Here is a 23,760-nt window from a genome sequence, read left to right on the forward strand (position 1 = left end):
ACTTCTCGTTAACATATTTTGAAATATCCACTTCCAAAAACAAACTTTTTATGCAGAATCGGTAATGTTGGGAATGATATTAAAATGGTAAAGGAGTACTAGAACTCTGTATTACAATATTACATGTATAACACAAAAATGTATTAGGTCTTTACGTATTGAATATTTGTGTACGAAATTTCATAACATATCATGTCTGTTCTATCATTTGTTAATGACGAAACTTTGGTTTTCTTAATTAATTTAAATCTTAAATGGCCGGTATTTCAAAATATGTGATACAAAATCCCGTAAGATGTCAGATCTATACTATATCTTGTTAGTGCATATGATGTGACTGTATGACTCATATAAGAATAAGTAACGAACTATCTGTTGTTTTGCTTACCTTAGATTACAGATGTGAGCTGTCAGAGATGATAAATAATTTAATATAAGGTTGTTATTTCGTAAATAATTAAATTTATCGATTATGGATCCGAGGAAGAATGAAACTTGTGATTTATCGGATGTTATTTTAAACGAAACTGATACTGGCACGCAAGTATGTGATATTATAGAAGCAAACATTTGTCAAAATTGTATTTTTATTGAGATATAAAGCAATTTTAGGATCGTAAGTCATTAAAACGACCAAAGCGTGTATTGCATTTTTCGGATGGTGATTTAGAAGAATATTCTGAAGACGAAACAGATGTAGCGCATATAAATGCCACAGTGAATCAGATAGATCCAGTTAAGTTTTATTCCAAACTGCTATTACATCGAATAATACGACGTAATTACGTATTACGCCGAATTCTATATATTTTATAAATAATTTATTTCAATGGATTTTATACTAAATTAAAAAGTAAAATTTCTAGAAATCTCTGAATTGGTTACCGTGGGCATGGTATCAAACCACTTCAATTGGTAATAAAGTACTGGAAGGATGTGAGTGTGTAGGTGAATGGTTAGCGGGCTTTTTCGGGATTACATCACCCAAGTATCAGTTTGAAATCAATGAATTCTATAGAATTCAAGCTCTTGAAAATAAAATGCAACATAAACAGGATTTGGAAATGGGTGGGTGGAACGAACACAGCAAAAATAATATTGTAAATAATGTGCAATAAATGTATTATTAAATTATGCATTTTATAATATTTATTCATTTAATTATTATATTTATAAAGTATTTTATGATTCAATATTGCAAGTGTTAAAAAATCTTTAAGTTGTTACAGTGTTAAATATTTTAACAATTATAATCATTTATTTCAATATTACACATAAAAAAATGTCGCTTTTAAAAATATCTATGGTATCTTAATCGTTTTTTACATGTGTATTTAATAGTATAACAACTTTTAAAAATACCAGAATATATTGTATTTGATTAACACAAATTAACATTACAAACATATAAGTATAAAAGTGTTGTTTTAAGAAGAACTTAACAATACTGTAAGCTTTTGAATTATTTCACATTGGATACTAATTAAAGTATTGTTTAATACAGTAGTAATGTTATTGTAAATTGTCACATATTGATATAAAGGATTCATAGTGTACAAATATTACCTTGTTTTAGTAACACTTAGTATTAAAATACTTTCGTGCATAGGTTTGTAATACCAATCTTGCCACAAAAATTTTGTACAATTTATATGTATTGACTTGGAAGCATATACAGAATTACTCAATACAATCATATTAAATAAAAATAATTCTATAATTGTAATGATCGCTTTTCATATTATAAATTGGCAAAAACAATACTTTGTTATATAAATATTTTATTAGACCTTGAGAATGTTCCCTTAGATATATGTATAATTATTTTCACATAAATATTAAATGTCACTATAATATGAATTGTTCTATTGAAAAGAACAATTAAAATTCTATTTGAAATAAGTGGAATGCTGTCGTGTTACACTATTCTATACTAGCAAATTTTGTTATAAAGGAACATTCATAAGCTCTTTGTATAATTGCTTTTAGCACAGCATATATATATATATATACCTGCAGTCTTGTATAGCAGGAACTGATATTCATTTTTTTACTTATACAAATAGTCTTTTATATTTTCAAAGCTCAAAAAATTATGTTTCTGGCACGAACCTATGTAAAGCACTAGTCAAGACTAGTAGAGAGCTTTGAAGGCCCTGAGGTAAATGCCTTTGTAACCATGAACCTTTATACTGTTCTATATGAGCCAACATTTTGTTTGCTACATCAGTCCTAAATGTAGGAGGCAGATTACATATACCTAAATTAATCACTGCAAGACCCATATTACTATTTGGATTAACACCAACGCCAATCAATGTTCTGCCAATTTTACATGCTGTTAACATTAAATCAGCGGTCAACTGGAGCTCTTGTAGTTCCATTGATGCAAATTTCGATGATAGACTTCCTTCATATAATGAATGTGAAATACGTTTAACTTGTTTTGTTACTTTCTATTAAATAAAGCGAGAATATTATTCATTTAATATACTCTTATATATCACTAATATATTTTTTAATATACTCCAGGTTTTATAGTTTTTCTTACCGCAAATAAATCAGCCGAAAGGTATTCTAAATTTACATTATCCGGATCTGTTAATAATCTGTATAAAGTTGATCCTCGATTGTCAGGGATTTGTTGTAGATCTTTTGTTCCTTGATTCTTACTTAAAGTAAGTACTAAAGTATCTAAACGCCCTAATTCTAATATTGCATTACCAATTTTATATTCAGAATCTTGAAAAACATGAATATCTAATAATTTCGTAATACATTTCTGCCTGTAAAATAACATACAATTTCTCTTTTTAATACTTCTACATAAATGTGTAGCAATTATGCATTACTTTTAATTTAATATATTTATTACCTTGATCCAAATACTTCAGGTATTTCATAGTTATCATTGATACCTATATCTATTTCACTAGCTGGGTTCCATGCCAATCCTGCTGCTATTAAATATCCAATCCATGCAAAAGGATGAGGAGTAAGATGATGACTTCCAGACCAATGAGCTACAACTATACCCACTGAATCCTGTTCAAGAGAAGTTTTTATTGCGTTCTTTGTATTTGCATATGTTGATGCTGGACATCCTGCTAAACTATTATAACTTGCTGTTCCAGAACTAGGCAATACATTACCACCTGCTGTTCTAAATGTTTCTGTCCATTCAGAAAAATCATAATCAGCCTGTAATATAGTATCTTATAATAACAAATTCAATTCAATTTCGATATTATATTTATTGAACCACATATAACTTTATTTACCTGAAATCCGTATTCAACAAGAATAATATTACTGGGTATGTTATGAAATTCTGCCTTAGAATGTAAGCCATTTGAACAAAGTAGTAAAGTTGTATTTGGACCTAAATCTAAGATATGCCAAAGTTCTTGGAGACAAGAGTATGATTTAAATATTTCTGACATATCTGTTTCTATAGTTTCATTAACTGATAAATTCAAATCAAGGTTCTCTGCTTGAACAAGCAAATTAGCCAATCTAGGCCCAACATGAACATAACTTAAACTTGGAAATACTGCTAATAATTCTTGGAATATAGGCCACATTTGTGACAAATGATGTTGTCCTACATTAGAATCAACATCCAAAGTTGGAACTAAATCCAAATGTCGATCTCTGAAATAAGAATTATTTACAAAACATATTTAAGTTACATAAACATAAGAATATAAGAAAAATAATGTTACAGAATTGTATACATACCTGCAATAACGATCTAGAGTAACCATTTCTGATTTTGAATAACATAATTGCCAATCACAATTTGGTGTAAGTCTGGAATATAAATGTAAGTAAGATATTTTAAATGACGACCATAAATCGATCATATGAAGTAAGTATTCTAATGTAGGTATTCGTCCTCTCGGTGAAATATCTAACAGTATACCACGATGAGTAAATCGCGGTTCATCTTTTATAAAAACTGGTTCGATTTCACATGCTTCTGATTTACTTTGATTTTTACTTAATCGCAAAATCTGTACAAAAGTACAAACTGCATAATGTAAACCAGCTAAACTTCCAGCACCAACTTTAATAGTATTTTGTGAAATATGCAATTGATATCCTTCAGGTGTATTAAACAGACTTTTATTAACTATACATTCAATTCGGTTATCAGTTAATAATTTGCCAGAACTAGGATGTACTTCACCAATTTTAACGTCATGACCTAATTCTAGTAAATGAGTCCTGCTAATTTCCCAAACATCTAATATTCTGTGTATGGATTCACTACCCTATATAACAATACATACATATATAAAAAACTGAATAAAACAATGTGTATTACAGTTGTCTATCAAAAGTATACCTGTATTATAGATATAAAAAGTTCTTTCCCTGCAATAAAAGATGTAGAAGAATTTTTCAATTCAACAATGGTTTTTGGTTGTGGCCAAAGTAAACTATAAATTCCATCTTTTTCTGCACTTTTAGTGGGGCTTTCTTTGCCTGATTCACGTAATGGTAAGTCATAAACTGGATCTAATGATTTGGTAGATTCAATAGAAAGTTGACTCATGTTACTTGAGATGCTTTTTTGACAAAAATTTCCATCTGTAAATGTTGCAGTTGGGCTATGCATTGTTTCACTGTCGTTTGATACACAGTTTGATAGAAATCTTTGAAGAAAACAGTGCAAAGATTGTTTTCCTCTAGTAAGATCATATGGAGTCTTCCCTGCAAAAGTTCTATAACACAATTCGTTAAAATATGTTTAAGCGTATGTTATAGAAATACAATATTGCCTATTTACCCTTTAGTTGCTCGTACAAGGGGATTTGCACCAGCTTGTAATAATTCTTGACAAATAGCAACATCACCACGATTTACTGCATCATGTAATGGTGTAGCACCACAACCATTAACAGCATTTACATCTGCCCCTCTATCTACAGAAAAATTGTACGTGTTAAATTGAAAAATAAAAAATAACTTTCACAAAATTAATACTTTTAAAGTTTTACCAATTAAATATGTGACAATATCTTTATTTCCATAACAAGCTGCCCAATGTAAAGGAGTATTTTTACTGCCATGGGAATCCCATGAATTTACATTTAATCCCGCATCTAATAATTGTACTACCCTATCCAACCTTTAAATAATTGTATCCTTATATGTAAAATTATTTTAATATATCATATACTTATATAATAAAAATATTGATCATATACTCAGATGCAGCAGTTGCTCTTAATAACTCTTCAATATAAGTACGACGTATTATGTCACTTGATGCAACATCTACAGCATTATGTCCATTAGTATTCTGGACAGCTGGATTAGCACCACAGCTTAACAATGTTCGTACTATATCTGGTTGATTTGCCTGTATTTTAATATAAACAGATAAAAAGACATTTCAGTCCTTATGAACTTACACAAATTATTTGTTTATGATGTATGATATGTATGATTACCTTTGAAGCATATGAAAGGAAAGTACCTTCTTCTAGAAGTGGTTGATTTAGAATCTTCTCCTTTGTTATACCTTCAGTTGCATTGCCATTCTCACCTATCATAAAAGTGATATAAAGATTTTGAAAGATTGTACTTTAAAGGATTCAATATATGAATTATAATCCATTTTACATGATACATTTTTATTCACTCTGTTATTCTATTTTAAATAAAAATATTTTATTCACAACATTATGTGATAATTATATTTAAAATTTAAATATAATGCAAAATTTGTGATACGTACATGCATCTAAAAGGGATCTAATTATATCGGTACGTCCATGTTCAATAGCTGTACGAATATTTTCGCAAATGTCTTGCATTTCTGCTTATTCTTATATCATATCAAAGTTGTATATTGCACAACATTATAAACAAATTACTTGAATGTCAGCTATGAAAACTTATTACAAACATTTCACGGAACTTTCTCGTCATATTGCTAGTACAGCGTTAGGTTGCATATCGCAAAAATATCGATATACCGAATATATTCAACATCGAGTCATCGAAATCATTTATCGATTTAGAAAATTTTAAAAATGTTGTTCCTAAGATATATATTTTAATAATTAAAATTTCAAATAACGTCAATTATAGTTCATTCCGTATATAAATATAGTGAATTTATTTTTATCTAATAGTTGGTTCCTTTTTAATTTATAATAATTTGAATATGTAAAATGTCGTTTGCATTTGCTTGTTTTATTCTTATTAAAAGTTCATTCATAATAATAAAATATTAAAACGAAGTTACTAAAAGTGATTTCAATTTCAATCAGTTAAGAATATATGATAGAGCAGTTAGAAAATAATGTGAAGTCAAAAGCAATAAAATGATATGAGGGACGCAATAAACGCTTCATGATGATTTTGTAAAATCGAAGAGTGTATCGATTTGAAAGTGTATCGTGTTCGTGTTGTGTTTTCTGTGTAGTGTTTCTGTGACAATAATGAGTTCAGAATTGATTCTAGGTGTACGTTTAGATCCTCAAACATTAACTACCATTAAATTAAATGATATTAATTTTAAGACAAAGGTTGAAAAACTGAAATATGAAACAGCTGGAAGGGTTAACCTATCAAAAGATTTATTTGGTGAGATGTTTTCTTTGTTTCTTGTTTCCATTTCTCTTGTGAATCACAATGTTTTAAGTTCTTTAACATTGAAGCAATAATGCAGTAATAATGTATTATAAAAATAATGTATAATCATCTTTGTTAAAGTAATTTTTAAATTATAACCATAAACATATTTAAAACACAAATATTTTTCTTTTGTTTTTCCATAGAATTAATTTATTGTGGATGTGTCCTTGAGGATGATATGACTCTAGAATCGTATGGTTTGAAAAATGGTTCAATGGTACATGTTTTAAGAAGAAGGGAACCAGAACTGCCATCATTTCCTAAATGCATATCAGAAGACGGAATTTTACAACTAGTATCTGCATTTAAGTCTTTTAAAGAAAATCCTGGGCTTCGAAGTGCTTTAAATGTACATTAGTTACTATGCACTTACGTGAAAATACTTAAATTTTATTACAAAATGTATTTGTTAATTTTAGCGCATAGGTAAGAAACCAGAAGTTATGGACAATATCATTTCATCTTCTCCTGGATTACACGAAGATACAGTAGCAATTGCAATTTTACAAGACCCTGATTTAATGTCATATTTCACAGATGTTGATACTGTTAGAAGGTAAATTCTATTATGTATATTTTTAAACACTATAATTCTAAAAAATTATTACGTGTTTTAATTATATGAGTAGATTTGCAGAAGCACATCCAGTCTTGGTGGAAGCTGCTCAAAATATAGCTGCAGCTGTTCATGCTGAAGCACATAACAACGTAACTGTTGGCTCCAATTCTTCACTATCTAATTCACAGCCTGCCGCTTATTCTTATAGTTTAGACAATTTAAGTGGTGATGAAGAAATGGCAGGAGATTCTTCTCAGTCTTCAGATTCTACACAAACACCAAATTTATCTTCTAATCCAACAAACTCCGTTACTGTTGCACAACTTGCAGCAGCAGTTTCTAGAGCAAGAGCTGGAAGTTTTCCCCTCTCCAATCCTGCTTCTTCCACTTCAGCTGGCAGCACGAATTCTGGAATAATAACTACGGAAATGTTTACACAAGCTATGCAGCAAGTTCATTCACCGTCCGTTTTACCACGCTCTTCGGATTTACGACGAATGTTAGCGCAAATGCATGAACTAGGATTGCAAAATGATACATTAAATCTTCGAGCATTACATCTCACAAATCATGATGTAATAGCAGCAATTGAACTTGTGTTCAGTGGATTTAGCAACAATTAAGTTTATAAAATTAGAATCACCAGTGCCCTCATTTGAACATTATATACAAAAATATAACGGTATATGTCTTATTTTTATGCATTAAACTGAATGATCTTTATGAAATTTAAAAAATGGAAATTTCCTTTAATTTCAAAAGAACTTCAATCATTGTAATTTCTCTGGTTTTAAAAACAACTGTTGAAAATCTATAAACAAAATTTTCGAGCTAGATATATAAGATAAGACTTTTATGTTAAAATAAGAAAAAAGAATTATAATCTGTTTATATACTTTTGATAATATTAATAATTATATTTTATACAATTTTGTTAATGTACATAAAACCGACAAATATAAAGAAGTAATAAAATTGAATACTTAGTAATTAATATGCTTATTTCTTGTGAAATATCTTTTATCATTTAATATTTTCGGAAACTGGTGGTTTTGCTCATATATTTTTAATAATCATTGGAGAGATATACATACATGGTTTATGTTAATTTTATGCATTTTATAATAGCACGCGTAAACCATGTGGTGTAATAGCGGTATTCACATTGTAATATTAAATAAATACGTCATAAAATAATAATAAAATTTTAATAAAACACGTAATAAAATTTTATCGCATTAAAAATAATATTAAAAATTGATCTATTACTCGATTCTTATTTGTTATTATCCGATACAGTAAATACATTCATACACACCTATATACAATAAAATTGAAGTAAATAAAATTTTAGTTGAAAATATTACAGTCTAATAAAATATTCAAATTAATCAAAAATTTAAAACTTACACCAGATAAAAGAATTACAAATTTCACGAACTCAAAACTTAAACCTGCAATTGCAATACTACTGTATATTTTTTATTTGAAACAGACGAAAAGAATAGATTATTCATAAAGGATGTTCTGACAGCGAGTAAGTAACGTCTCGGAGGGCTTTGTAAGAAAGTGCATGTACAAAATAACGCTTGTATCGCGATGATCTTTATGACATGTGTACAAAGGAGGTGCACGTGTATGTATACATATTGGTACGAAAGCGATTGCGTGTGAACTAGTGGACGCGAGCGCACGAACGGTTTAGCTAGAGTGAAGGGGAATTGTGCGATGTTCCGTCAGTAGGAATCGGGATTTTGTGACGGCTGGACGCGTCGTGGAGTGGTGAGTCTGAGAAATCACACGAGCACGTATGACAGAAGCGGCACGTGCTTACGCAAATGTATAAGTGTACACACCGATCCAATTCTCGTACAGTGTAAAGTCCATTGACAGAAAGGATAGTCGCGTCGTGGTGTAACTGGACATTAGTTGAGAAGTTGCCGGCTTCGTTTTATGTTATCTGACATGCGGTCGATTATATTCCTGAAAAACATCGAATGTTAGGATCGTTGTTTTATATTCAATGGACAGATGTGAGAAGAAATCGAAAGCGTGAATATTCATGGCGTGAGGTTATGGGGGGATCGAATACCTGACGGATACTCTGTTCTACTTGACGACCTTTTTACGTGACTGAGAAAGAAGGTGAAGAACGAAATGCTTGCTTCTATTTATTCCCTTATACCTGATCCCCTTATGAATGATTCCTTTTCGAGCATCTGCACTGGCCTTTCCCTTTTGTATCCATACGAATAATGCTACAAAATATTAGACTATTCGCCGGCGTCTAGGGTGAGCCGGCTTCCTCCCTACAATGAACCCCGTAACGTTTCTTCTCAAATTTTCGTCGTTTCTTTAATAGAACATTTTACAATATCTCCAATATAAAATTTTATTATATCTATTAAAATACATATATTTCTTGGATCAATATTAGGCTTGATTAATTCCGTTAGCAAATTTTTTAAAAGTTTGTGTTCTTACAATTAAATTTTGTATATTGTCACGTGGACTGTCTATGTATATGTGTGTGTGTGTAATTACATAAATTAATCTTTCTTAGTTGCTAATTGGGATTTTGAAATTTTCATGAACAGATTACGATCAATCGTGAAGTGATTAAAGAATATCCGAAAACTTACAAAAATTAAGAAAGAGAATCGATTCCTTTCTCTCTAAAAAGACCAATCACGAGGCATGCTAGTATTAATATGAATTAGTAAAACATGACATAATATATGTGTACATATTTATAATAGAGAAGACAAAGAGTAGCTGTCCTTTTTTCTGATAAGCAGCGATACACCGACTTCTTATTATTTTTTAACATACAACGATAAACTCAAGAGAATATTAATCGTATTTAAGATAGAACGACAGAGAAAATGATTTTACTCATACGTGAATCGACGACACAGTCGAAATATGAAAAGGTAGGTGGCCATGAGAGTTACCAGGATATTTGCCACAGTCTCTTGCTTGTCACGAATGTTTTAGTGAACATTATGTGAACTAACGAAGTACGGCTTCCGATATTTCGCTCGAATTTCAAATTTTTCATTGAATAATTGAATTGAAATATATTGGATTCTTAATATTTATATTAAGTCAATAGTCAAAATAGTATAAACGAAATAAAAAACTGTTCGATGATGAACGAAATGTAATCAAATAATATCGTATACTTGCATAAAAGAAGACCTTTTTCACTTGTTGATTAATCTGATATTTTCCTTGGCTTGTATAAAAATGTTGCAAGCCTACTTAAATTATGTTTTTAATTTGCCATAATAATTTTCAAAGAGAAATAATAAATAATTTCTAAATGGGCCATAATTCGAAACTATAGGTAATTATTATGCTTAAATGAACAATAATTTCATATGTAAATTCAATGATATACGATCGTTTAACAGTTTCAGGTTAATATGTTACGCGATACTTATGCGTTGCAGCTATTTTGAAATGACACGGACTGACGAGTCGTCGTTAAAAATGCAGTTTTGAACTTGCGTAAATTAGAATGATCTAGTTAGACGTTAATCGAGACCAATTTTTGCGGTAATTACTTGATTTACTTTATGTACTTCGACTTACACCGAAATTTGTTCTTTACTTTATGTACTTCGACTTACACCGAAATTTGTTCTTATAATAACAAGACAAAAGATCACATAAATTCTTTTCACAACTATTCATTCTCTTTACGATTCGATTCTATTCCGATTTTAAATCGGAGTTAAGTTAATTGTCAAGAGCGGAAAATTAATTGACAACGAATAGAGTGTTTTTCCATTATCAGTATTACATTTTCTAATTACCAATAGCATAGCTCATTTGCAATGAAATATTTATGGTAGTAAAATAACGAAGAAGCTGTTCATAAAGCGATTAAAATAGTTATACATTTGCTTATAAAACTTTTGCGCGAAGCGTTTAATTGTTCGTTTAAAGTACACCCAAACCATTAACCGTTAAGGATGCATTGCCAGCCTCCCTTCTTTTTTAATCTTGTCATGGAATAAATTATAAAACGTTTATCAATTACCGCCCAAGATCGTTTCACGGAAGCAGCGCGCCATACAGACAGAACCTTTTCTCATTTTCCGTTTTATTAATTTGATCTTCGCAGATGTTGATAAATATTTTCCTTCTGTTCGTACATTAAAAAATAAAACAGTTAGTTTCTATTCCAATCAGAAAACTATCTTTTTACGGCGTTAGAAGAAACGATTAATTCAATAACTAGATCATTCATGCATTAACCCGTCGAGAGCTAGTAATTATGTACGGAGTGTTGTAAACAAGGGTAATTTCATAATTGACAAGCCTACGCGGCAGTTGTTAACTAATTGTAACTGGAGAACCAAGGGCATCGGGTATCGATCGTATTTAAGACAGACCGATTCTAAGAAATGCTGCGAATACGGATTTTCATCTAGTTTGTCCCGTATTAAAATCGCGAATAATTCCATATCTACAATGGCATTTGCAAATAATCTTTACGATCGTTGCTTTCAGTCAAGATCGTTGTAACTTTTCCCCCTTCGTTCTTCCAACGCCTTTTCCGGCTAATATTATCCAGAAATTGCAAGTGCCAGTTGCATTTTTGTAAACAAGATCTCTCGGCGGTTACTTAAAGATCGATTAGAATTATTAAACCACGCATGTTTATACATTTATAGAAAATTTGAAGATGCAAAAATTGTACACTTACAGAAATTAAATTAGTTGACAAACCTATGAATCTGCCTAAACATCCGCGGTCTAGCTATTAGTCAGTTCCGATTTATTTTGTAATTACCGAACCACATGTATAATGCAAAATGAAAATAGATCTTCGTCTTTCCGATAAAGACAAAAGGAAGTTACGTTCTCCGTTATAAAACCTTTCAAGACTTGACTTACTCTTACAAAGGCTCGAAGAATATTATCCGTAGTCAACGATTTACAAACTTACATTCGTGAGCCAGCCGTTAATAGAGAATTTTAATTCGAAGGTGAATCAGTAAAGGCGAAACGATCAAACGTCCAGCTCACCAGCTTCCAGAAGACGTTGTCGAACCTGATCGTCGTCAGCTGCATCGTCAGCGGTGTAACGAACGAAAAGTAGAAGGATCGCAGAGCCAAAAACAAGTAATAAAGTAATAAAGTAAAGAGATATTGAAGGAGAAGATGGCTCACGAGAACGGCGTAAACGGCGATACCGATTCCGAAACGGTGGAATTGAATTCCCTGAGAAGAACCAGATTCCACGTAAATCGAGTAGACAGTCTGGAAGGTCGTGCCAGCCTTCTTGGCGAGCAGGAAACGAGAAAGTCTCTTAGGCACATGACGAGGGAGGCTCTCCCTAGACTGGATAATTATAGAAACATTATGAGTATTCAGGCTGCTCATAGACCGTCTTTGGACGAGCTTCACAATCCCACTCTGCTTAACAAGGTAAGGATGATGATACTTGACCATTAATAGGACCGCTATTACTTTGTTTTATAATGCGTCGGTAGTTGTATTCATTATGATTACGACGATGTGTGATATTATGCACTTGGTATTCTCCTCGGTTGATTTCCAGCTCCAGACGTCTTTGAATCACCCAACACGTGCTTTTACGAGACAATTTTTCACTTCATTTCGATGTCATTTTGATAAACGAGCAAGTTTATTTTCGAGTCTCGTTATCGCATTATTTATTGTTCTTTAAATTGCTGAATCGTATAATTGAATAGTAAACTCGTATAAAATTTGTTTATCGTTTAAAGAGGAGTTTCATAATTATTTCGTGGCTGCTAGGGTGAGATCAATTTAATTTCGATTGAGGTAGGTAGAATTTACGCTTTATGTATATGGTTGATGTCGTTTTACATAACTTGCATTATGTTTGCACATCGCGAAATTGCAATTACAACAAACGATTAATCAACTTGCAGCTTATCGCTAACTCAGTCAGTGTGTCGGTACTTCGTTTACAGACTAAACATTAGACTTCAGTGACAAGGCAAATAGTTGTGGAAAAGCATAATCAATGAGACTCCACCCCGTGAAAAAATTATGTGGGTCACTTGAAAGTTCCCCTTTGCTATTTAAACGAATGTCAAGCCTTAAGATCGAGTCAACGTTCGTTCGGAGAATTTTCGAACTATATGATATAGTATACATGTACTACGAGAGTATTCGAACACTTATCGTAGAAAATTTCCATGAATATAATAACACTTTTTGAAGTTTCATTAGCATTGCAACGAAGTGACACGAATGTCACGATTATGCTGGAAGAATGTATACCAGTAAAGTTAATTTGGAAATGTATACACAAGTTGCGACGTACCTATCGCAAATATACGTTTGATAAAAAGATTGTTATACGAAAGATGGTCTTATTAAGTGTCGAGGTTTATTGATATAATGGAGCATTGACTGCTTAAATAATTCTGTGATTTTAATATCTTGTAACTTATACATTTACAGCATTCTTACAAACTATCTCGATCGTAACATAATCGTATGTAAAATACAAAATATTTTGTATAACAAATGTATGGTACAGTATATTTAGAATAAGTTTCTATACGTGTTGCCTTGTATAGTCGTCGCGTTTTCTCTATCTTCCTCGTTTGAAACAGCGGTACGTCGATGCATGTACGAACACATGTACGTCGGCTGACACGGTGTACATTGACATTCAAGCATTTCTTAACCGAGTTCGTCCCTTATCTACGACCCTCTCTCGTCAACTACTCCGGTCTAAAATTAACCAAGTATAGTAAACGTGGTCGTGCACGCGTTCGCCAACGAACAATGCCTTACAGATTCGTTCATTCTTTCTTCATATATATGTTCATACGTCTGTTGCTTGATGATGAGATAATAATTAGGCAGTTTTGTCAGGTTATAGGAGAAAGAAAAAGAATAGAGAAATAATTGGAAGAGTTTAGTGGGACTACCACAACGGAAACGGGAAGGGAAATGAACAGTATTTTATCTTCGTTCGTACTCGTCACGCTGATTTATCAAAAGTCTGTATATTGAACGTACGTCTGAATTTGTATTACTATCTGCCGAATCGGTATATTCTTTGTATCACATAACGTTCCGTTTCCCGTTCGTGTTACTCGGAAATAGTAGGAGTCAATGGAAACGGCGTTATATTTACGAGCTTGTTCGATTTGAATTCATTCTGTGTCGGTAAGCGATAACTTTTTTTTTCGATAATCGGAATGTCGTTAGTTTCCTATGAATATTTTAGTATTTATACACAGTGTTTATTAAACTTAGCTAAATAAGCTTGCTATTTTGTTCATTTTCTGGATGCCTTCTAATAAGTTACATAACTTATGCGATTAAAGAAAACGATATTCATCTTGTTCTATTTACCGTGATTGACCTATTCCTTGTGATAACAAAGAGGCTTCGTTAAACGTTATTTTCTTAATCTTTCTTCCACTAAGAAACTGATTAGAACGTTTGTGTTTATTCACATCATAATGTTTCATTCTGTCGACTACAGTTGATGCAATAGTTCAACATTTTTCAAGATTTTTCATATCTAAATACCTTCTTCTGAGACACAATTTGTCGTTTGCTATTTATGCTTGGGAATTAGTTGCTATTTATGCAACGAATCTGATTCCATACTACACGTACCGAACAGCTAAATAGGGAGCAAGATGTAAATATACCGTGTTTTAAGAAATAGTACTCCTAGAAAGGATAACTAAAACGACTAGTACGGTTTCTTAATTGTATATCCCATTGTGTAAAAGTATTTAAAAATACACGGATTAGAAGCGATTAACCCCTTTCTTGATCAACCCCAGCTGAAATCATGGACGTTACATTTGTTCCCATCAAGTTTTCTCATTTCAAGTTGACAATAAATCCTGGCCATTAATCATAATAGAACAGTTTCGAGCCAGCAGAACTTTTTCACTAAGTCTCATGGTATGTTTAGCTAAATATAAGCTCCGCTAAACTGACTACTACGACGAAATATGATATGTCCGGCATAACCGTAGGATCGTAACGACTTAAATCCATCATCTAGATTGCCCCTGACACGGGGTTAACTATAATTCAACCTAAATAAATTTCGGATACAATCGAGTTCGCTCGATCGCCTCGATGCGTATAATCAGATCGATTGGGATGAGTCGGTACGGCCAACCTTATTCGATTACGAGCAACCACGTTCCCCAGGTAATTCAAGGAAGTTGGTTGAAATAGAAAGGAGAGGGAACGGGGCGTCTTGTACAGTACGTGACGAAACGAAAACTTTCCAAACGAATGAAAGGAGAAAAGGGCGCTAGAGAACGACACAGAGTTAGAGAAAGCACATTGTGTGGCATACATTAGATGAATGATCATTTTTTGACAATGTTAACGGGTGAAAACGCACGTGCGTAGTTTATCGATCGTACATTTGGATGTAGAAATCATTTCCCGACGCGCTCTTCTTTCTTGTTAATTAAAATAGTGAAAAATAAGGAGAAAATATTCCATTTCCGTCTCTTTATCCAGTCTACGTTACATGCAATATTTTAACAATTAGCTGCGTTACCCTTGGTAAATTTTCATAGTAAATTTTAGTTTATAATGCTTCCACTATTTGTTTTGCTTACAGAGCCATTTGCTATTGCTGTTAAGTTTATTATCAATATCTACTTTTGAAAATTTGAAAGTAATCCACGAACCTAAACAAACTTCACTTTGAAAGATTAAAAAGTCAACATTAATTAGCGACGCGTCTTTTATGAGGTTTTTAATTAAAAGATGAAGAAGGATCGGCAAATATTAGTAAACGCGTATGAGCAATTTTTATTTTTAGAGGCGTATCGATTCATGTGAAGTCAAACGAATTCTTGAATCGTAATCTTTCGAATCGACAGAACTAATTAGCAACGCGTCTTTCAGCAGGATGAAAGTCGACTATGTTTTTGTCGTTGTCTGCGATTCCTATGGAAAACGAGCACGATCGAGCGCTATTTTCGAGATCGTTGTCCATTTCGTTGGAATTAATTAGCACAGACTTACCTCCGCGAGGATCGATTATATGGCCCTTGCCATGAAATCTTAGAAATCGCGTGCAGAAACGCAGCAACCTTCGCAGATCGTAGAATGTTAAAATAGGAACCCCCACGTTCGGCTGAACAATTAAAGCATCACTTGAAGTGATCGTAAATGCCATGAGACTGTCTCATCCATAACGCAATGCTCGACAAATCGTACCGTCTATTCGAGAAATTAACATCTTTGTACAAGCACAATAGAACTTTGTCTTACCATGAGGCACGATTTATTTTGATCATTTTATCCTGCGTTTGTGTCGATGCGGTTATCTGTCTCTCTCCGTCGGCTTCGTCGTACCAAGACCATATGAAAGTCGTTGAACGAATTTGATATCAATGAATGTACTCGTTCTTATTACTTCATCGTATCAGTCGACCGCAACGTGCAAAAGGTCAACGATAAACGATTCAATTTTGTTTGACTAGATCGATTATAGAGTAATAAATATGTAGATTGAACGACTGACGACGGTGAAAAGGAACGAATATAGAAGAAAATTGAAATATCACTTGTAAATCCAAATTGTGTGGCACACATGAGTTAATGACAGCATCTGTAGGACCAGTAAAACGCGTGCTCCGAATACATTACATGTCGAGAGATAAGCGTTCGTTATTATTTGACTATTATGCCACGTATCGTACGGACGTGTCGGTTTCAAAGAGTGTGTATGTGGCCAGTAGGCGAGAAGCGTGTTCTTTTCCTCGTCGATTTTTTCTTTCGATGCAACGCGCTCGTAATTCACTTATGCGCGTCGTAAGTACTTACGTGCATGATCTGCAACGATGAACAGACGACTCATCTTTGGACAGACTGCTTTTTCTCTCCAAGTATATCTTCATAATGTACTGGTTCCGAGAAGAAAAGGATTAGTTTGGTGCTTTTCGTTGTAACATTTCAAGGTACAATAATTGTAGTAAGAGGATCGCTTGAGAAATTTTCTCTCGTTAAGTTAAACAATTTGCGGCATTGAGAAACACGACACGTTTTTTACGTGGCGATGAAATTGTTGAAAGTCAAGTTCAAGTTCTACATTTATATTTGGACTGTGTTATCGGGATTGAAATATCGAATGATTGAGAATCTGAAAATATTATTTGACAGTTCATAAGTTTCCTGTCAGGGTAGCTTCATTTATTTGACCGATTCGAGGAACATTCTTGTCACGTTACGAAGGGTAAGTCGACGCAAGATTGGCTCCGTGCAGATGCTTAAGAATAATTTTACAATTATACCGAACTTCAAGGCACGATATTCGAGGATATAACGGGAAATAATGGGATGAAATAATCGTCTCTCTAAGAGTTAGAAGCTAGTTGAAGCAGGCTCGTAGGAAAATATCTTTGAACCGCGGATATTCGTGCTTGCTATCTATTCTTCGATTTTTGGCGATTTCTTCGAATTTTTGGCGTATTAACGATAGAAAAGAATCATCGTATTAGCTGAAGCAAATTGAAATAAGCTGCTATAAAAAGTTCAGTTTCATATCGAAAATCCTTGGTTTCTCTATTCGTCGTAAATATCATGTTATTACAGAGGGTATAATTCAATTAGTGTTTACATAGTAGCTTGTTTCTAAGGCTTCTACAATCGTTTGTTTGATCAGGTCTATACGTATTTAGAGAAACGAAAGTTCCTTCAGCTTTGTTTGATTCTCATGTAAATACTCTGAAGAGTTCGCATCGACACTACTTCGTTTTATAAATTCCACTTTTCAGTTTTCATTAATTTAGATTTCCATTGTTTTAATTTCGATTATCGTGTTTATTCTGTTACGCCTGGGATTTACAGCGTAGATATTGTCAATATCGTTATCAATGTTATTTTTCATCCATAACGAGCAAAATGTATTTTTGCTTATTAATAATATTCGCTGCTAATCATCGACATTTACGGGCTGGATTTCTAAAAAGTATCTGAACATTGGGCGACGCGTGTAATGTATGACATGTGAGGCATTGTTACGTAAATCGTTAGTCTTCATTGGTTGACTGGCGACCCTTCCTCTAGACGAATCACCTTCAATGCCGATAACCACCTCTAAATCTCAATTTACGCGTAACACTCACATAGAGATCTACGAATCTCTCGATAAATTCTGCAGTTTATTTCCATAAATACTTGTTTGTTCCAATGGGCCTGGAAACTGAAACAATCTTATTCATCATCCAAGAAAATCTACCAGTCATCGACCAGTATGTGGGACGATGATTTAACTTGAACTTGAATGAAGTAAATAGTTGATTGTAATACATCGATGTTGTATTTCTATTCGAGCTTAAACTAGATTGAACGATAATCATTAAGTCGCTTTAAAATTATGCTTATTGCTTTACTGTCGTAGGACGCAGGATCGCATATATTACCAATAGCACAGGTGAAATCATCGATTTCCGGTATAAAATTCGGATGGATTCAAGGAGTCTTATTGAGATGTCTTCTGAATATTTGGGGGGTGATGCTCTTTCTACGACTCTCTTGGGTCGTAGCACAAGCTGGCATAGGTAACTATGAAAAAAAAGAAAATGTATCTTATAGATTTCATGCGATTTTTCTTCCGTTCCCTTTAGGGGAAGCTATTTTATTGATTTCAATAACGACAGCTGTAACCACAATAACATCTTTATCGATGTCGGCGATTAGCACAAATGGGCTCATTAAAGGAGGTAAATACCAACGAATACGTACCTGTTATATACTATCGATTCGAACAATGGTTGGAAAAAATGTGTCTACGTCGGTCGACACGTTTTTCTTTCTTCATTGTCTCTGGTGTCAGCTGATAAGATTAATTACTTGCCGCAGGTGGCACATATTACATGATTTCCAGATCACTGGGACCCGAATTCGGAGGTTCTATAGGACTTATATTTTCTTTGGCGAATGCAGTCGCTTGCTCCATGTACGTTGTTGGATTCTGTGAAAGTATGGTTGACTGTTTAAAAGCGAATGAGATTTGTATCGTTGATTGTGACAATACAGACATCAGAATTATAGGTCGGTATAAAAGGCCATGTACATGATTTTTTTGGACAGAATTTCTTATGATTCCCTTCCGTACAGGTTGTATCACGATAGTTCTGTTGCTGCTAATCGTTATGTTCGGTTTGGAATGGGAGGCGAAGGCTCAGATTGGTTTGCTGATTATTTTGCTCTTAGCTATCGTCGATTTCATGATTGGCACCATCATTGGACCTAAAGACGATCAGGAACGGGCCAAAGGATTTATAGGATACAACGGTAATACATACTGCTGATAATATCATTTGTTCAAAAGATAGTAACTAAGTTATGAATTAAATAATGATCAATAATCAGGATATGTTGCAGATAAAATATTTAAGGATTTTACAATTCTTTAACTCATATCCTATTTTCCATATGTCCGCAGCTGATCTATTCAAAGAGAACTTTTATTCGGACTACAGATACAGCGAAGGGGTGGAACACAACTTTTTTTCAGTTTTGGCTATTTTCTTTCCTGCGGCTACGGGTATCCTGGCAGGTGCGAATATATCCGGTGATTTGAAGGTGATTTAGCCCTTTCGTTTATAGGGAATATCTTTCAACGTTTTAATTGCTAAGAAGTTTCATTGATATTACATTATATTGTTATTTTATACATTACATGTTATAATTACATTATATTAAATCTTAGCATTTAACTCGCCGTATCTTAATGTTGCATACATTTGTAGCATTAGAAACAAATATGTGTCTATTATAGTCCATACAGAGAATTTGTATTTTTGATAGGATCCACAAACAGCTATTCCTAAAGGAACACTGTTGGCTATTCTTTTAACAACTATATCTTACCTCTTTATGGCGCTTATGGTGGGCGGCACAGTTATGCGAGACGCGTCTGGTGATATTAATGATTTGTGGAACATTTTCAATAATTCATATACTGCTTTATCGAGTTTGAATGCGACTAATGAAACAACTGAATCCCCAATTGCTACCTTAAATACTAGCGAAATAGTATGGAGCATGTATGACACAAAATTTAATTGTACAGGACATTGTCTTTATGGTAGTCATAATAGTTTTCAGGTATTTCTTCTAACAGCTAGCAATCAAAGGAATGCGAATGAATATTTAATTTTCATATTGACTATTTTATACGATTGTTTTAGGTGATTGAATTGGTTTCTGTATTTGGACCATTTATTTATGCTGGATGCTTTGCAGCTACTTTATCAAGTGCCTTAGCATCACTAGTTTCTGCACCTAAAGTATTTCAGGCACTTTGTCTTGATAAATTGTATCCTGGAATAGAGTGGTTTAGTGGTGACAAAGACAAAGAGCCAATTCGTGGTTACTTTCTTACATTTATAATTGCTGTTGGTTTCATTTTAATTGGTTAGAGTTATACTATCTTGTTCTAGATAAATAATGACATTATTCACCGATGTTAATTGTTTCGAATAAAAAATTTCATTTATTGTAGGAGAATTGAATGCCATAGCTCCGTTGATCTCAAATTTCTTTTTGGCTGCCTATACTCTTGTTAACTTTAGCACGTTTCATGCTTCATTGGCTAAACCAATCGGTTGGAGACCAACGTTTAAGGTACAATTTGCATTAAATTATTTTTCTAACAAGAGATTATTAGTCGCAAAATAAATTTTATTCCAGTATTATAATATGTGGCTAAGTCTTGCTGGTGCTATTCTCTGTGTTTCTGTGATGTTCTTGATCTCATGGTGGACAGCGCTAATCACTTTATTCGTAGTTCTAGCACTTTATTTAGTAGTCTCGTACAGAAAGCCAGGTAATATTTTACAAATTAAGTATTTTTTATGTTGTAATGACAACGTTAATAATCTAAAAATGATTTCGTAGATGTTAATTGGGGTTCTACGACACAAGCTCAGACATATAATAACGCCTTAAACGCTGTTCAGCAGTTAGATAGAGTCGAAGAACACGTTAAAAATTACAGACCTCAACTGCTAGTACTCAGTGGTACTCCAAGTACAAGATCAGCGCTCATTGACTTTGCACATTATATTACTAAAAATAATAGCTTATTTATTTGTGGGCATATTATCGAGGTACAGTATTTTTCGGTAAGAAGTGATACACATCTTTTATGTAATGTTTAATACATTTAAATTTCCATACTTTAGTCACCAATTTCATATAAAACGCGCAATTCCATGACCGTGAACTGTACTTCATGGTTTAGAGCGAATAAAATTAAGGCATTTTATTCCATGGTGGATGGTGCAAATTTTCAAGACGGCACTACTTCTCTTTTGCAAGCCGCTGGCTTGGGAAAAATGAGGCCCAATATTTTGTTAATGGGCTACAAACAAGACTGGGCGACTTGTCCTCGAGAAAATTTGAATATGTACTTTAATGTAATGCAGTAAGTATTTTCATATAATTAAATATAATAATTAAGTGAAATCAAAATTTCACGAAAATTTTATATATATATAGCAAAGCTTTGGACATGCATATAGCAGTAGCACTTCTTCGAATAAGCGAGGGTTTAGATTGTAGCACGGTTGTAGGAGATGCTGAAGAACAAAAGAAAAATGCGCAAACAATTCCAGGAAATCAAAGCTTTTCTCAGCTTAGTCAGGGTTTGTGGAATATCTGAAAAGCTTGTTTTCATAAACACTGAATTTTTGTTATAATCCTTATCGTACCTTTAAACTAATATTTATTCTTGCAGCTAGTAGTACGTCAGATATTTCTATTCCTGGGAGTCCAGCTCCAAGAAGGTCCAAAGTAATTAACGAATATCCTAATCCAACTGCGCAAGGTCAACGTGAAAATCAACAGAATTTTCTACCGGTAGCAAAAGATATACTTAGTACTGTAACAAAATTTCAGCGTAAGCAAAAAAAGGGTACGATAGATGTATGGTGGTTGTACGATGATGGTGGTTTAACCCTTTTGCTACCCTATATAATAAGTACAAGACGTAATTGGTCTAATAGCAAGTTAAGAGTTTTCGCTCTTGCAAATAAAAACTCAGAGCTCGAATATGAGCAAAGAAAGTAAGTATATAATATGTATTTCTATGAGTAAAAAAGAAAGTTAAAACAAATTTATTAATATTATTATTGCTTTATCATTAGTATGGCAAGTCTTTTATCGAAATTCAGGATAGATTACTCTGCCTTGAACGTAATACCAGATATTTCAAAACCAGCTCAGGATACTACCAAAAATTTCTTTAATACATTAATAGCAAATTTTCAAGAAACGGAAAATACAAAAACGGACGATGGTAGTATTATGTTAATTACACGCGTATTTTGATAAAATTATAAAAAATTCCTAAAAATCGATTTATTTTCAGATATCATTAAAGATTCTGAATTAACCGCTATGAATGAGAAAACAAATCGGCATCTACGTTTAAGAGAATTATTACTTGAAAATTCAATGGAAGCTAATTTAGTAGTTATGTAAGTAATTGTATAAACAATATTACACTTTTACCGCTTTTTGTTTTTAATTTACTGAAATTATTTTTGTTTTATTTTATTCTCCTTTCAGGACATTGCCAATGCCTCGAAAGGGTGCTGTATCAGCACCTCTTTATATGGCTTGGCTTGAAACTTTAACACGCGACATGCCACCATTTTTGCTTGTTCGAGGCAATCATACATCTGTCTTAACTTTTTATTCTTAATAAGGGAAAACAAATAACAATACTTGTGCACTGTGACGTTAATAATATTTAAAGTTAATTGAAGTATTTTACCAATGACTTAAACATTATAGTTGCACATACGAATGAATTGATTAAAATGAAAAATAGAACTGCCGCGGAATATAGATGACAGTAAGAGGCCTTTATAATGAGAGTGACACATGTTTGAATGAGTTAGTATTCAGGTGTGTTTAGTAAGAATTAATCCCTGAATATATTCGAATACAACGAATGCAGCAAGACTGTATTATTTGTTAAAATAACGTTCGCTACGATAACTGTTCCTGAATTTCGAAATGTTATCCATCCACCAATTGTAAAAAGAAATAACTGCATCCTCATAAATATTTAAAATAAATGACGTTATCAGATACTGTAAATTGTACAATCACCAATAACATGTTTTACATATTTGATTACAATTATTCAAAATTTCGATAATATATAAAGATATTATAGTTAATTAATTTATTTAGAAAACTATTGACAATCGTTAAATAAAATATTTTGAATAATTATAGGCAAATATGAACCATTAAAATAAAAATTTGAGAAAAAATACTAGTCCTAGGTGTAGCACTATAATTGAAATTGGTATCTATTTATATCAAAGTATAAAACCATGTATAAAATTTTAAAATTAAATTACATTGCAGGTACTATACTGAGTCACTCATAATAAAGTATTGCAAATGTTTTGTGAGAACATTTTTTAAATACGTAAATCTATTATTTTATTAATGGACCTAGTAATAAATACATTCACATTCCTCCATTCACTTAGGTAGGGAATCAATTAATC

The 23,760-nt window shown here is 32.7% G+C and overlaps 4 protein-coding genes across 4 annotated transcripts; 3 read left to right on the plus strand and 1 right to left on the minus strand.

Moving 5' to 3' along the window:
* The first annotated feature begins 327 nt into the window (after positions 1-327).
* LOC126921447 (protein FAM177B) lies at positions 328-1,134 on the plus strand. Its single transcript, XM_050733053.1, has 3 exons — positions 328-544; positions 613-735; positions 867-1,134. The coding sequence occupies exons 1-3, from the start codon at positions 473-475 to the stop codon at positions 1,116-1,118; spliced, it is 447 nt and encodes a 148-aa protein (XP_050589010.1). The 5' UTR covers positions 328-472; the 3' UTR covers positions 1,119-1,134.
* A 102-nt stretch (positions 1,135-1,236) lies between these two features.
* LOC126921422 (uncharacterized) lies at positions 1,237-5,984 on the minus strand. The gene is made up of 11 exons (XM_050733001.1): positions 5,750-5,984; positions 5,463-5,557; positions 5,217-5,371; positions 5,007-5,137; positions 4,796-4,931; positions 4,352-4,730; positions 3,742-4,277; positions 3,282-3,654; positions 2,876-3,201; positions 2,552-2,786; positions 1,237-2,456 (listed from the first exon to the last, which is right to left on the minus strand). The coding sequence occupies exons 1-11, from the start codon at positions 5,826-5,828 to the stop codon at positions 2,094-2,096; spliced, it is 2,808 nt and encodes a 935-aa protein (XP_050588958.1). The 5' UTR covers positions 5,829-5,984; the 3' UTR covers positions 1,237-2,093.
* Positions 5,985-6,247: 263 nt separating this feature from the next.
* On the plus strand, positions 6,248-8,193 carry LOC126921438 (ubiquitin-like protein 7). Its single transcript, XM_050733042.1, has 4 exons — positions 6,248-6,603; positions 6,798-7,003; positions 7,074-7,210; positions 7,284-8,193. The coding sequence occupies exons 1-4, from the start codon at positions 6,459-6,461 to the stop codon at positions 7,834-7,836; spliced, it is 1,041 nt and encodes a 346-aa protein (XP_050588999.1). The 5' UTR covers positions 6,248-6,458; the 3' UTR covers positions 7,837-8,193.
* Positions 8,194-8,913: 720 nt separating this feature from the next.
* Positions 8,914-23,683, plus strand: LOC126921421 (bumetanide-sensitive sodium-(potassium)-chloride cotransporter). The gene is made up of 18 exons (XM_050733000.1): positions 8,914-9,358; positions 12,214-12,655; positions 18,624-18,783; positions 18,850-18,945; positions 19,085-19,276; positions 19,343-19,519; positions 19,671-19,810; positions 20,036-20,335; positions 20,419-20,644; positions 20,733-20,854; positions 20,921-21,056; positions 21,128-21,339; positions 21,415-21,656; positions 21,731-21,876; positions 21,969-22,296; positions 22,378-22,529; positions 22,602-22,710; positions 22,802-23,683. Exons 2-18 carry the CDS (start codon positions 12,389-12,391, stop codon positions 22,935-22,937), a joined length of 3,141 nt encoding a protein of 1,046 aa, XP_050588957.1. The 5' UTR covers positions 8,914-9,358; positions 12,214-12,388; the 3' UTR covers positions 22,938-23,683.
* The last annotated feature ends 77 nt before the right edge of the window (positions 23,684-23,760 follow it).

Source organism: Bombus affinis, chromosome 10, assembly GCF_024516045.1.
Source record: "Bombus affinis isolate iyBomAffi1 chromosome 10, iyBomAffi1.2, whole genome shotgun sequence".
Lineage (NCBI taxonomy): Eukaryota > Metazoa > Arthropoda > Insecta > Hymenoptera > Apidae > Bombus > Bombus affinis.

Excerpts from the sequence above, each read along its gene's own strand:
- LOC126921422 (XM_050733001.1), bottom strand. The coding sequence starts at position 5,828 with ATGCAAGACATTTGCGAAAATATTCGTACAGCTATTGAACATGGACGT. Across the intron at positions 2,787-2,875 it reads CCTGAAGTATTTGGATCAAG|GCAGAAATGTATTACGAAAT; the intron begins GTAATAAATATA and ends GTTATTTTACAG. Across the intron at positions 2,457-2,551 it reads TTTCGGCTGATTTATTTGCG|AAAGTAACAAAACAAGTTAA; the intron begins GTAAGAAAAACT and ends TTTATTTAATAG.
- LOC126921421 (XM_050733000.1), top strand. The coding sequence starts at position 12,389 with ATGGCTCACGAGAACGGCGTAAACGGCGATACCGATTCCGAAACGGTG. Across the intron at positions 18,784-18,849 it reads CGTAGCACAAGCTGGCATAG|GGGAAGCTATTTTATTGATT; the intron begins GTAACTATGAAA and ends CGTTCCCTTTAG. Across the intron at positions 19,277-19,342 it reads TACAGACATCAGAATTATAG|GTTGTATCACGATAGTTCTG; the intron begins GTCGGTATAAAA and ends CCTTCCGTACAG.
- LOC126921447 (XM_050733053.1), top strand. The coding sequence starts at position 473 with ATGGATCCGAGGAAGAATGAAACTTGTGATTTATCGGATGTTATTTTA. Across the intron at positions 545-612 it reads AAACTGATACTGGCACGCAA|GATCGTAAGTCATTAAAACG; the intron begins GTATGTGATATT and ends AAGCAATTTTAG. Across the intron at positions 736-866 it reads CAGTGAATCAGATAGATCCA|AAATCTCTGAATTGGTTACC; the intron begins GTTAAGTTTTAT and ends TAAAATTTCTAG.
- LOC126921438 (XM_050733042.1), top strand. The coding sequence starts at position 6,459 with ATGAGTTCAGAATTGATTCTAGGTGTACGTTTAGATCCTCAAACATTA. Across the intron at positions 7,004-7,073 it reads GGCTTCGAAGTGCTTTAAAT|CGCATAGGTAAGAAACCAGA; the intron begins GTACATTAGTTA and ends TGTTAATTTTAG. Across the intron at positions 7,211-7,283 it reads GATGTTGATACTGTTAGAAG|ATTTGCAGAAGCACATCCAG; the intron begins GTAAATTCTATT and ends TTATATGAGTAG.